Here is a 15,403-nt window from a genome sequence, read left to right on the forward strand (position 1 = left end):
GCTCTGTGCTTAATGTTACTATTTGTTATGTTGGTCACCAAGTATAAATGTGTTGAAAATTCTTTAAAAGTGGAAGATTTGTTTATAAATTGTGATACCCTCCCCGATGGTGCAGTGGTAGCATCGGCACCTTGGGTCCCAGGTTTTATACCCGGTGGAGGCACATAGTGGTTCGGATCCCACTTTAAACTGTAGGTCCACACCCAATCAGTGTTACTGTGCATAAAGTGGACTTAACTCCCAACTCAATCAATATAAATGGTGATACCAGTGTATTAGTTGAGAACTAACTATACTGCTTTCATTTATGTGTGAGAGGTAACCATGTCCATTGGAAGCCAGAAGTTGCAAGAAGAGAGCTATACTGTGACTTGAGAACCCAACACAAATCAGGTAAAATATTAAAATCCAAGTATATAATTGAGTTATAATTTTGGCCTATACCAATAAAGTACGTACTAAAAAAAATTACCGATGACTGATATTTTACTGTTCCGATATAAAATTCTAAATGGTTGATTCATTCCTTAATAAATGTGTGTTAACACATGGTTGCAATGCAAAAGAAGCTGCACATTTAGACATTTATATTTAAGAAAAGTAAGACATGGAGATTGTGTGTTTAAATCTATAAATCTATAAAATATACATGGCACAATATTGGGCTAAATTATAAGCTATTTATAGATATATCGTATTGGTAAAATCTGTACTTTTACCGGTACACAGGTATGCCTATATCGGCTGATGCCGATTAATCTGTCTTGTCCCTAAATTGAGTTAATTTTTGCAACATGTACAACTGATATTATAATAGTAGGAACGGAAGCTCATAGTCTATTATTATTAGGGGCATGCATATTTTGTTTTTGACGAAAACACGATATGTGGAAAAAAAACAAAAAAAAAAAAAAACATTGTAATGTTAATACAGATACTAATGTTTTCCGCGAAGCTGTTTTAAGTAATTTTCTATTAATTTCGGTAGCCACTGCCACCATTCTCGTTGGAATTCCTTGTCGTTGGTGCATTTCTGCTGTTTCTTCCTAAATCGCATCTAGGTGTGCTGTTGTCGCCTGTATGTCTGTGTATGTGTCGTCTGCTGTTCACCAGTGTTAATTGCTGCAGTAAGGGAAGCCAAGGATGGTGTGCCTGACCACTATCTATGTTGCGTTCATGGTTGTAGTGCATGTGTTTCTTTGATTTTTGTGTCTATCAGAGTGTGTGCTTTGTATTTGACATGTACTTTTTCGATCTTATGGTTGTGGAACTTGATATGCCTTGCAAGTCCAGTGGTGGGTTGGACCATTTTTGCATTTGATAGGTGCTGCTGAATTCTCTCACTGATAGGTCTGATGGATCTGCCGATGTAATGAGCCATGCACTCGAATTCAGCATCATAGACACCTAGGTTGTTAAGGTGGGAGAGGAAGTATCGTGTATGTTTGTTTAGTTGGTCATCTATTTTGGAGGTTGGTTTGTGTGCTTTTTGGATGGTGTAGGGCTTTGGTAAGGCGTTTGGATGTGGTAGGATGATAGAGGAAGGCAAACCACTTAATTTTGTTAGTGGGATCTGGTTGTGTTGATGGTGCAGGTTGTCTGACATGGATTTCAGATTTGCTGCACTATGTGGAGAGTTGACGTTCAGTGTATCCATGTTTTAGTGTCAGTTCCGTTATTGTTGATATCTTGTCCCTCAGGTCTTCTTCTCTGGAACAGTAGGAGAAAGCTCTTCGGTAGAAGTTTAGCCATACATTTGCCTTTTGCTTGGGTGAATTGTTTGATAGTGCATGGATATATTGGTTACCTGCATTAATAGAAAATTATTTAAAACAGTTTTGCGGAAAATGCGAGTACCTGTACTATCTATTACCGCGTCTCTCATTCCCATAGTATGAATTGTAATGTTAATTTTTTATATTTTTGAAAGGTGTGAGGTGCATTTTGCTACCATGGTTTGTCACGAAATGATGCAAAATAAACTGTTGTAAACATGAAATTTAGACTTTATTGACTGAGTGACACCTTGTAAGGTCTAAATTATCCTGCGAGTTATGCAAATCATAGAAAATTGATTGATGTTGCTGTAGAACATTTTTGAGAAGCAAAAGTAAACTCCTTTACACAGGAATAAACTTCATACTCTGCTAACTATAAATGTGCTATGACAAGTGAAAGGTAAATTTTGTGTAAAAAGTATAGTTTTGAAATCAAATTTAGGTTTTTGTTCACCATGTTTAGCACCAAAATGACATTTTATATACCACTTTTGAACCCAAAATATGCCTTTTTTTTTTTTTTACCGAAATCTTGATCTTTTATTGACCATAAATATGTGGCTCTATCTGTTATAATCTGGGAAGTCCAATTCAGAGGAGTAATATAAAGTACCAAACTAATGATTTCATCTTGTAAATAAATCACATTATTCTTCCTTGTTTTCAGTCTCTTATTGGGTCTCCCATCTTCACACCAATGATGGTAACCTGTTTTCATGAAATTTCCCTCCCAGATGACAATTTTTTTTTTTTTTACGAAATGCTAACCTAGCGTATATTTATTAATTGTTATTATAATGCATATATGATAGAATAAAAAGTTAAAATTCATTTGCAATCAGAATACCTGCTACAATAAATATAATTTTCATATTAATATAGGTAGTGTTTTATGTAGACATTTCAGCAAAATGCAGGCTTGACAAGAGTTTGTACCCAGGTCTCTGGCATGCTGTGCCATTTCCTACCTACCAAGCCAGTCCTGGTTTCACCTGATTTTTTAAACTTTCGACAGACAATTCAGCATTGGCTGGTTCTGTAGATCAGTTGGTAGTGCAATGGCACTGTATGCCAGCCAGAGACCTGTGTTTGAGGCTTGGTTGAGCCTGCATTTTTTGCCAAAATTTCTACACAGTACATCTTTGTGTGTCAAATTATATGGGAATGTAGTGGTTTGCTTAACAATAGTCACCAGTTCCTTACTATATGCAGCTAAGATATATATATATATAGTGTTGTTTTTTAAACATTTTTATGTGCTTGGTTTGAAGTCACTCTGAAAACTCTGTTTTTACCTGCATTTGGCAACTAGGGTACATGTTCATATTTCATTCCTGTCTCTGTAACTTTCAGAGTTATATCCAGGTTCCATCAGTTATTGTTTTCATTATTCCTTCATGTCTTGATGCATCTTCTCTGAACCACCTATTTTTACAAGCTGTTCTTGCTATTTCCCATGTTCCAGGATGACTATTTTATATGTGAATATGTTCCTTTGCAGGTAAAGAAACGTGGAGGGTGGCCAAAGGGCAGGAAACGGAAACCTGAACTTGCAGAAACCAGGCCTCCGAAGGCTCCAGTTACTGGTTACGTTTTGTATCTAAATGAGAGGAGGAAGTATTACAAAGAACTGCCATTTCCTGAGGTAAGTACGTTGATCTTCTTTATTCATGCTGAAAAACATTCTTACATGTGTAAGATGTAATACCTTACTGAGAAGTTATTTTAAAATTGTGGCTCATCCAGGGATTAAACCTGAATGTTGACACTCCATGTCAAGTCACTACACAATTTAGTGTAAGTATGTGTTGACGTATTGGCCATTCCGGGAGCTGGTGTTCTTCTGAAAATAAAAAGTGTTACATAAAAAAAAATGTGTTCAAATGCTTGTAATAACCCTAAACTACAGTAGGAATAAGTCATTTTAAGGTAAAATGTGTTGATTTTATTCACCTTCAGTGTACACTTGTTTTTCACAACTGCATGCCTTTCTTGTTGGGTGTTGAGGGCTTGATTTTCTAATGTGATGATTGTTTGGCATCCCTTCATATTGCTTCATACTCTGCCATGCCTTTTCACGTGTTTCTCCCATGTAGACCTCCATAAAGTCTTACACTTATAATGTTTCAGGATAATTTAAAACCCTGATTTTTTAACAGCTGATATGGTTTTTAAGGAGACAGTTCCCTGGATCTTCTGACTGGTGCAAATAGCATAAGTACTGAAGCACTCCTCGTAAATTTTTAACAAAGTACATATTGATACAAAGTACATTACATATGGAGGCTCGGTTTTTTTTATTATTTCTTTTTAAATCATGCTGTGATTATATTTTTATGTTCTGTCAGATCATGTTGATATTGAAAAATTCTAAGGAGTACATTTTGTTTGCATATGTTAATGAGAAATGTTATTTTCAGGTAACGAAACTTCTTGGAAATGAATGGAGCAAACTAAGTCTGGATGAAAAGCAGAAATACCTAGATCGTGCAGAGGTTGATAGGAAACGATACAAAGAGGAACTTAAAGTATACAGACAATCGGATGCATACCAAGCATACCTCGTAAGGAAGAGGCTAAAAAGTAAGTCTATGTTGAATGTAGTTAGTTGAAATACCATCCAAAGTATTAAACATATGATGCTCATGTTTTGATAACATTACAGTAAAATACAAAATTTCAAGGTATATCCTTCTCTTAACATTTGGTAACTTTATTACATTAGATTTTTACACGTAAAGGAAATGTTTAATTGTATAAATTCAGCCAAACTTCAATGTTGAATATTGCTATACTGTCATTATGTGGAATGTCTCATGAAGCAAAGCTAAACCTTAGCTTAGTAGTAGTAGAGAGAGAGAGATCTAGGTTGAAGTCGTGACCAAACTACATTCTTGCAAGATTTCTATCATAGGGTCAGGGATAGATTTAAAGGGTAGCTGTCCCTTACACTTTTCTACTCTATTTTATGTGGAAGTGCAGGTATGTATTTGTAGGTATGTTATGTTAGTAATAAGAAAAAATCATCTTTTCCACCAAATCTTGTCACATCTAAATGCATTCATTTTACATTCATAATAATGTTTTACACTTTTCATAATTGTTAAAAGTTACAAATGTACCTTTATATGCTGCAGTGTCGAAGTGTTTGGAAAATTGAGCATCTGCCAGGTTGTCAACAACTGGAAGGTACCAGTTGCTGAAATTTCAAACATTATATGTTTAACGGCAGATGCACTAAAAAGTAGGGCTGAACCGATACTCTCACCGATACCGATACTTGTATAATTCCAATTTAAAATAACAAAGGCTATATTATATATATATATATGTGTGTACATATACATACATACATATATTTTAACGATGGTCCGCCATCTTTGACTAGGTGCCCAACCCTCTTCTCACCCGAAAATCAATCCTCCAACCTCAATCCTAACTACATATATCCCACTTTCCCCCCAAAACCACAACTCCAACCAGTTTTCACACGACCACCATCAGCCAGCGCATTTGCTTTTCACAGTCAAATGACTTGACGGTTAATACCAAAGAAATAATCAAAATATTATACTTAAAAAAAAAAAAAAAAAATGGTTCAAGTATTTCACAAACAACCTGTACTAGATTTCATGTCAGAACTTCAATTATTTCAACCTAGAACTCCAGCTGAGTACATGAGGATGTTGCATTCTGAGGAATCACCAACTCGTGTACACACATACACACAGGAATAGGATCAGAAAAGGTGCCAGAAGGGCGGATAAATACAAATGATGAAGGAGACAGTAAATAAACACTTACCACACGAAGAGAAGTAGTTCAATATTTCACGATATATGTCGCATTTTCAGAGTAGAAGATAGATAGATCGGCGTCACATATAGTAGCGGCACGGAATACTGACCGTACCGTCTCTACGGTCAGTGTTGCCAGTAACAGTCGATAGAGAACAAAAAGTACTTTAACCAGTGTTTACTGTAAGGTGGGTGGATAGTTTTGGGGAGGAGAGGAAAGGGTTACTGGTTGGCTAGGTTGAGTCCGGGGGATATAGTGGCGTGCATTCCTGCTATATAGGCCCTTTCCCATCGCCTGCGGAAAGATGTGTCAGAGTGGGGGGGGGGTAAAAGATGGATGATGGCAACACGGAAGCAGTTATTGAAGGTGGTGTTATGGCTGTTGGTGTGGATGGCAACTGTGAAATCTGAGTTTTGGGTGTTTGGGTGGAGGAACGGTGATTATTGATCCTTAGGTTCAAGGGGGTGGAGGTTTCGCCTAAGTAGAAGTTGCCGCAGATTTGGCAGAGGAGGATGTAAATCAGTGGCAGGTGCCCTTAGGGTGAAGGGTGAACTAACCTGCTGCTGTGGGGATCAGGAGGGTGGGGGAGGTGATAAGTATGGGGCACATCTTGCATCTGGGTTTGTTGCACCTGTGAGCTGGGGGAGTGGTGTGGAAGGGGTGGGAGTGTTTCGGACCAAGATGTTTTGGAGGTTGGAGGGGCGACGGAAGACTACCCTCGGTTTATCGCGAAAGATGTCCCTGGTGTCAGGATCACTGTGCAGGATGGGGAGGAGGGAGTGGAGGGTATTTCTGATTTTCATAATGTGGGGGTGGTATTGGGTGATCAGAGCTGGAGGGTTTGGTTTTGGGTTGTTTGGTGCGGTTGTGGGAGGTGGCTCTAGTGATTTGTTTGTTGATGAGGGTGGAGGGGTAGCCACGGTTGGTTAGGGCTTGGTGCAGGCGTAGGTTGTAGTTTTGGCGGGATGAGGGGGATGAGTTGAGGCACTGGCCTCTGAGAGCAAGGGAAAATGGGATGACTTTTTTTGTGTCGTAGGGGTGTGAGCTGGAGTAGTGGAGATACTGGAGGTGGTTGGTCGGTTTGATGTGTATGGAAGTTTCCAAGGAAGGTCACTTGGTCTTTGGAGTGGAACCAGGTGAATTTGAGGGTAGTGAAGTCGTTCAATCGGCCAGCGCCGACGTCGATGTCAGATTTAACTGTAAATCCATATTATATAACTTGTGCATCGAGTACATTAATGTAATCGCGAAGTCACGCTGATGCACTTATGAAATCACACAGACATGATAACTTCCCTGTTAGTCATTTAAAATTAAATACATATTGCTGATGCTTGGCATTATTTGCATCATTCGTGAACATATGGTGTGTGATGGTTGCTATTTTTGGCAACTACTTATTTAAAACACTACAAAGATACGACACGTAGTAGTTACTTATCCAGACAACTATTATAAGTATCGTGAGCGTAAGAATTTCACTGTCACTGCATGTTATTCCACACGTATTCGGTCACCAAAAGAGTAAATTCTCCTCTTACCTCGTGTATAGCCACCCGAAACTTCCTGTCACGTCGCGGCTACCTTATTCCATTCATTTTACCGGAATCTCCTTAGTTGTGAAGAATTCCACTACCATTTCCCTCACACGATATGCATATTCAGGCTGACAAGCCTTTTTCAATCTGGCACGCCCTACTGCAGTGCAAAACTTGCAATATTTCACAGTGTTTTTTCTATCTCACACCACTACCATTATCGGTAAACTGCTGAACCTTTTTTTTCCACCACTGCGCTGAACTTACTCAACACACGAATCACTTTTCTTATCCAAACTGGACGAATTCTTTAAACACCTACATTTAAATGCCTGTTAAGGATATTGCTTTACGCCAAGTACAACAATAAGATAAGATACGACATAGCACCATTAAAAAGCAAACGGGAAACGTCGGATTATTTTTTTGATAACCTTCTGCTGTACTGGTTCCTTACTTCGCTCCCACGTTCTGCAGGCTACGGTGCATCAAAAGAGAAGTTAAACAAAAGAAGCATGGTTTGGTATTCGTACAATAACTGAGGATTTTTAATCCAATTTTCGTGAAAGTCCAAACTCTAGCATTGAACCTCAACAATGACATTTTTTTGTGTGCTTTTAATGTTGAAAATCAATCTTATTGTTATACCGTATCAGGCGTTTCATACCACAATTTGAACATTACATCACTGACGACAAGTCAGCGTGTGCATAAAACCAACTTCCATTGCCACATGTTGGATAAGGGTGCGGCTATGCTATCCTGCACACATTCATGAGCAAGCAATAATATTAACACAACAGGACCTATGACCAGCACGTCATAATATATTGGATAAAAGGAAGGAGGTCCATAAGGGCTAAATAAAAAGTGAAAGAGGAGAGAGGAAACACTCATCAGAAGCAGAAAAACTTCAAATTTTCGTGACGATTTGTTACATCATCAGGAGTTGAAGAAAGGTTCATGGAGTGAGCGACATCAACAGTGTGATAACGTGGCCTGCAGAGTTGCCAGATCCAGAAAGAAAAAGTAGACAGTTTCACACACGAAAAAATTATGTTCCCTCGCCTTGCTGTTGAAAACTGTTAGTGGTGAAAGGTGTAGGGGGAGGTAAGGGGTGTTGCTGAGGGGGGGGACATCACTGAGTGGCCTTGTTCAGGCCTGGGGGTGTGGTTGCTACATAGCCATGAGTGCTCAATTTGCCAAACACTTTGACACTGCAGCATATAACGGTACATTTGTAACTTTTAACAATTATGAATGTAAAATGAATGCATTTACGTAGATGTGCCAAGATTTGGTGGAAAAGATATATATATATATATATATATATATATATATATATATAGACACACACACACACACACAAAAAAAGCTGCGGTAGCTCAGTCGTTAGGATGTCTGACTACCATGCGAGAGACCCTGGTTTCGACCCCCGGTGGGGAAGAACTGGGACTTTTTCAACCTGTTCAAGCTGCTCCGGCGCCCACCCAGCATCGTATAAAGTGGATACCTGGAGGAAACTCTGGGGGGTAAAGGCGGCCAGGGGCATGGTGCTCATCACATCACCCTCAGCTCGGCCAAGATCAAGAAAGTGTGGGGCCCTAACCCCACACTCCTATATGCCTTCATGGCATGGTGCAAAGCACTTTTATATATATATATATATAAATCAAATAAGGTAAAAGGAAACACTCACTGGACAGTAGGAAAATTCAAAATTTTCGCTAATTTATAGCATCATCGGTGTGAGAAGAAACAGAAGACGGAACCGGAAGTTGGGGTCCTGCAGAGTTGCCAGGTCCCCATTGAAGAAGCAGCGGTGCGTAGAACGAAAAAAACACTGTTTCGTCACCAGGCTCGTCGTAAACTGTGAGTGTGTAGGATGAGTTGGGAGGGAGGGTGGGAGGGTGGGTGAGGGTTGGGCATTACTGGGTGGCCTTGTTCAGGCCAGGTGGAGTGGTTGCACTCATGGCCGATATATAGGCCCTCTCCCATCTTTTGTCATTCCTCACCCCCAACCACCCACTGACTGCACCTCCATCTTGAACCTTTCCAACCACAACCTCACAACCACCGAAATTGACGTACTTTCCAAAGGTCTTACCTTCTCCCCAGCCTCCACCCCTAACAATTTCCGGCTATTATTTGACATACAAACTTTCGCCCGCAGAGTTAGGTGGACATACTTTTGGGCCAAGAATCCCCCCTCCAAAGCTAATCCATCTGACATACATCCCAGTCTCCTCCAATTCTGCCCCCCTTCCCCCCATGATCCCCCCTCCCTTCCCAACAACCACCCCCTCGAAAGATACATCACCTCTGTTGTGAACAATGTTTCCGACAGTACATACCTCCAAAACCCCTCTTCCCACCACAATCTAACCCCAGCCCAGCACCAAGCCCTCCGGTCCCTCCGCAACAACCCAGACATCAAAATCCTCCCCGCTGATAAAGGGTCCACCACAGTAGTCATGAACTCCTCTGACTACGTGGCGGAAGCCTCCCGTCAACTCTCTGATTCATCGACCTACAAGCCCACCACGGTTGATTCATCTACCACACACCTAGACAAAATTCGGGATTTTGTCCTCTCCCGAGGACCCCCTGAAGGCCTATCCAATTCCACCATCTCCTCACTCATACCTGACAACCCCCGCACCCCCACTTTCTACCTCCTCCCGAAAATTCACAAACCTAACAACCCCGGGAGACCCATTGTGTCCAGCTACAATTCACCCACTGAACGCATATCAGCCTTTCTAGACTCTCACCTCCAACCCCTCGTCCAAGCCCTGCCCTCCTACCTCCGTGACACCAACCACTTCCTCAACATCATCCAAAACTTACCATCCCTACCACCCAACACCATCCTCACAACAGTTGATGTCACATCCCTTTACACAAATATTCCCCATGCCCATGGCCTCCGTGCCACGGAATCATTCCTTAACAGCCGACCCAAACCCCACAATCCCAGCACTCACTTCGTGATACAACTAGCCAACCTTGTACTTACCTGCAACAACTTCTGCTTCGGTGACCAACATTACCTGCAGATACGTGGCACAGCTATGGGTACCCGCATGGCCCCCTCTTATGCCAACCTGTTCATGGGCAGGCTGGAACAGGAATTCCTTGACTCCCAGCAACTGAAACCACTCCTCTGGCTAAGATTCATTGATGACATTTTTCTCCTCTGGACACATGGCGAACCCTCCCTCACAACATTCCTAAACCGACTAAATGAGTTCACCACCGTCAAATTCACCTGGTTCCACTCCAAAGACCAAGTGACCTTCCTCGATGTGGACATCCACATTGCGGGAGACCACTTGGAAACATCCATACATATCAAACCAACCAACCACCTCCAGTTGAAACCCCGTTATCCAGGTTGGGACAAACAAAATTCTAAACTTTGAAAGGAAAAGGGGGGGATTAGCCCAGCTATTTAAATTTCCAAGAATATGCTATGTACTATGTCTTAGACACATCCACCACTTTCATGGGCAATGACCTTTTTAACTGCGGGAAGTCTCTAAAAAGAGAGATGTCCACAAATACCAAAGAAAGTGGAAGGATTATCTGCAGGTGCCTCTTGGCTTTCAGGACCTCATTCGGGTTATTGTTACATAAGACTGCATCTGTACGAACAAAGCCTGGTAGACTTTTAAGAGAACTAAACAGAAGCAGGAAACTCCTATGGGGATAATTTCACGTTACGCTCGATTTGCACATAGTTTGATCTGCGTATGCATCTTTGTGTCACGTACTTGCTGTTTACAGAAACTTAGAGTACAGGTTCATTTAACAACTGCACAGAGTACCCCTGGTATCGGCCGATCGGTATCGGCTCAGCCCTACTAAAAAGTAAAGTGCTCCCCTGTGCTTTGCACCATGCCGTGAAGGCATATAGGGGATGTGGAGTTAGGGCCCCACACTTTCTTGATCACTGTCGAAGGTGGGGGTGATGTGATCAGCTCCACGCCCCTGGTTGCCTTTACTCCCAGAGTTTCCTCCATGTACCCACTTTATACGATGCTGGGTGGGTGTACGATGCTGGGTGGGTGCCAGAGCCATGAACAGGTGGAAGAAATCCTGGTTCTTCTCTGCCGGGGATCAAACCTGGGTCTTTCGGATGGTAGTCAGATGACCTAACGACCGCAGCTTACAGAAAATGGAATTTTATAATGAACGATGGGCTATGCCTATCGCTTGTCTCCTTGGACAGTAATTGTACGATGGACTATGCATGTCGATCGTCCAGAAAGGGTTAAAGACAGTGGAAATAAATTACAGGAAATTGAAACTTCTGGCTTTATGAATGGTGCAAAATAATCTAACACAGTTATTTTTAGTGGTTTTTATTTTATTTTATTTGCGACGTTTCGTTCTGGTTTCCCAGAACTTCTTCAAGCTACACTAAGATATACATGTACAATAACACAACCTCACATGGCTAGTTATTCTACACTTCTAAGGAATGTGTCCTTATTTCCTCCTAGGTAAACTGGGTTTTCCCTGCAGGTGTTATAGCTGGCTGTTTCTCCCCCTCCCCTCCATCCTGTAACCTACTCTGCTTGTCTTCCCTCCCCTCCTCCTCCTGGTGGCCCTGACCTTTCCTTTCTCCTTTAACTCATCTGGCAAGTTGAAATCTTCCATTTTTGTGCAGAAAATTGAAGGTGGCTCAGGAAACTTAACAGACTTACTTTCCATATGCTTTTTTATCAGTTTCACCCATTTCATTCCAATTTCCCCTTCCTTTTGATTATTTTCTCTCCCCTGTTTATGCATATGTGCTTTGCTTCTTCCACTTTTCTCTCTCTTTTATTTTTCTCTTTTCCTTCATTTGTACCTTCTTAAGTGCCCATATGTCAACATACACTCACTCAATGCTGTTCTTGGATCTTCCTCTTTAATGTCTCTTATATGTTCTTTAATTCTCTTGTTGATACTTCTCCCTGTCTCTCCTATGTATTTGCTTCTACATCCACCACATTCTACTTCATATACCCCTACCATTGCCAATTCATCACACTCCTTCTTTCCTTTGTATTCATGAAACCATTTCTCGATGCTCTTTGGTGGTCTGAAGGCTGCTCTTAGCCCATACTTTGCATAGATGTTTCTTATCTTTTTCTCCATCTTTCTTGTGAATGGCACACTCACATACTTTTTCTCTTCCTGTACATCCTTATGTTCATCTTCTTTTTCATTATTGTTTCTCTCTTTTTCATTTTCTTCTCTGTTCTTCTTATGATGTGAATTATATCCCCTGCTTTGTATCCATTTTCCTGTGCGGTCTCTATTATCCACTTCATTTCTCTGTCATAGCTTGCTTTGTAGTTGCATAATCTCGTTGCTCTCCATACAAAATTCTCTCAAATGTTGTCTTTGGTTCTCCTTTCATATGCAGATTCCTTGTGAATATACTTTCTCCCAGCTAACTTTTTATGGTACAGTCACGGACACTTCTGGGTTGTAACAAACCCATTCACTCTCAATGGAATCATTACAAACCAGAACTGTCCGTGATTGTACATCCCGGTTTCAAGTCCTTTCCTTTTTACTTCAATGGTTAGATCCAAGTAGTTAATCTTTCCATTCTCCATTTCCTACTTTTAGAGGCACATATTTTTGGTAAATAAAAAAGCAAAATTTCGGTACGAAAACAGAGTTGATTTCGGGTTCAAAAGCGGTAAATAAAATAAAATTTTGGTGTTATAGCGGATAATAATCAAATCAAAAGTGCTATATAAAATGACATTTTGGTTTTAAAATTGTGAATATTATCCTAAATTTGATTTAAAACTACTTATTACACAAAATAAACTTCTCTTCTAATAGCACATTTATGTAGTTACCAGAGTGTTAAGTTTATTCCTGTGTAAAGGGGTCCATTTTTGCTTCTCAAATATTTACGGCAGAATTAATCAATTTTCCGTGGATTGCATAACTCACAGGATACTTCAGACTTCTGAAAGTGTCGCGTCAATATATAAACGGTAAATTTTGTGTTTAACAGTATATGTCGCATATTGCAGTTCATTTCGTATTATTTCGTGACAAAACAGGGTAGAAAAATGCACCTCACACCTTTCAGAAACATGAAAAATGAACATTACAGCATGTTATTTCATATTTTGGGTTTTCGTCAAAAACGAAATTTGCATGCCTCTACCTATTTTGTATACTTTATCCTTTCATGACCTTCGTTCAATAATCTAAACATTTCTTCTGTTGTTTCTTTTCTTTTGGCTATGTAGATCACATCATCCACGTATCTCTTGGACTGTATCACCTCACTTTTCAAGGTTTCCATTGCTCTCCAATGTATACATATATTGGCTAACAAACATGATAAGGGGTTCCCCATAGCTAATCCTTCCTTCTGTTTAAATACTTCTCCTCCAAAATAAAACACACTATGACTTAGGCACACATCTGCCCATCTTATTATGTTCCATATTGTTAGTTCTTCCACCTTTGCTTCACGTAACCATTTTCCGAGGGAATACAAAGCAATTTCTTTTGGAACACTGGGGTACAATTCTTTTATGTCAAAACTTACTAGATCATGATTTTCATCCCATTCTATTGTTTTCAAAATATTTGTTACTTCTTCAGAACTCTCTATTGCAAATTCTGTTTTCTTCCTGAGGTTTTATTATTGTTCTCACACACTTTTTGGCTAATTTGTATACTGGATGGTTGTACGGGTCTCATTGGAATATTCTCTTTGTGTGTTTTTGGCCATCCCAGTAGCATTTGGACTTCCCGGTGGAGGCACATAGTGGTGGTTCAGACCCCACTTTAAACTGTAGGTCCAGTCCCTATTAGCCTTACTGTGCATAAAGTGGACTTAAAACACCAAATCAGTCAATCAGTCAAACCCTTTAAAATTTTTGGAAAACTAATAACTGCAATGTTGAAATAGGAAATATTTTTTTTGTAACATTTATTTTCATAACAAACTAATAAAAGGTAAGATAACTAGATGCTAGTTTCATAATTCTGAGTAACTATGAATTAATTTGTTTATAATTTGATTATAATTTGTTACCTCTTTTTTCAGACCTTCAGGGCAATGGAACTGAAGAATCGGATATGGATGCTACAGATGAAATTGATGTAAGTTGAGAGCACTGCAAACTTTAAGCATATGTAGGTCATTAAGTGTACTTGATTTGACTTGATTTGATTGTTATCACATTGCACTTGATGAAATAACTTATTTATAGATGTACATATTTTTTCGTAAATAAAAAGGCAAAATTTCGGTGTTATAGTGGTGAAAAATCATCTCAAAAGCAGTATATAAAATGACATTTTGTTTTTAAAATTATTACTATAATCTTAAACTTTATTTAAAAACTGCACTTATTACATGATATAAACATATCCCTTCTAATAGCACATTTAGGTTGTTACCAGAGTATGAAGTTTATTCCTGTACAAATGGGTCCATTTTTTCTTCTCAAATATTTGCAGCAGAATTAATCAATTTCCATTGGGTTGCATAACTCACAGGATAATTCAAACTTCAGAAAGTGTCATAAAGTGTAAATAAACTCGAAATTTCGTGTTTTGAGTCTATTTCACATTTTGCAGTTCGTTTCGCATCATTTCGTGACAAAACAGGGTAGGAAAATGCATCTCTCACCTTTCAGAAACATGAAAAATTAACATTACAATGTGTTATTTCACATTTCGTGTTTTCATCAAAAACGAAATATGCATGCCTCTACTTATTTATGCTTTTCACTTCTGAAACTTGTAAACATAATTCAGTTTTATAAATGTTGATGAACATTTACACAACAATAGTTACAAAGCTACAGTTGTATTACAGCATAATCCTAATTCCTCTTGTAGTTTACGGTTGTTACAAGCATTTACACACGCTGTTTGATGTAATATTTCAGAACTCTCACTCCCTTCATCAGACATTATTTTTAGTTTGATTAATCAAACTTTAAAATTTAAAAGTGTGTTTAAATGCTTTTAACAATCGAAACTACAAGAGGAGTAATTCTATGATGCAAGCATCAAGTCCATGAGGCATTTCATAAAAACTGGTCCTACTGCACATAAATAATAAAATTAATCAATGTGAAATGTATTAGTTTTTTTAATTGTATTAAAGTTTAAATGTTTGGGAAGACGTATAAAATTTGCATATTTCACCAACAAAAATTACTAGCATCTGTAGCCCATATTCATGATGGATGCTCTAAACGTGGTTTAGTAATTACTTACGTGAACTTTCATATTTCCTTGTTGCAA

General features: G+C 39.3%; 1 protein-coding gene across 1 annotated transcript in view; it reads left to right on the plus strand.

Annotated features, from left to right (window-relative positions):
- The window catches only part of LOC145997633 (uncharacterized), a 55,721-nt gene that overhangs the window by 20,798 nt on the left and 19,520 nt on the right, over positions 1–15,403 (plus strand). Inside the window, exons 4-6 of the mRNA XM_083134628.1 lie at positions 3,280–3,423; positions 4,199–4,361; positions 14,193–14,248. Of these exons, the coding sequence (XP_082990754.1) occupies positions 3,280–3,423; positions 4,199–4,361; positions 14,193–14,248 (363 nt within the window). The remainder of the gene's footprint in view (positions 1–3,279; positions 3,424–4,198; positions 4,362–14,192; positions 14,249–15,403) is intronic.

This window comes from Lepisma saccharinum, chromosome 1, assembly GCF_977018435.1.
Source record: "Lepisma saccharinum chromosome 1, izLepSacc3.1, whole genome shotgun sequence".
Taxonomy (NCBI): domain Eukaryota; kingdom Metazoa; phylum Arthropoda; class Insecta; order Zygentoma; family Lepismatidae; genus Lepisma; species Lepisma saccharinum.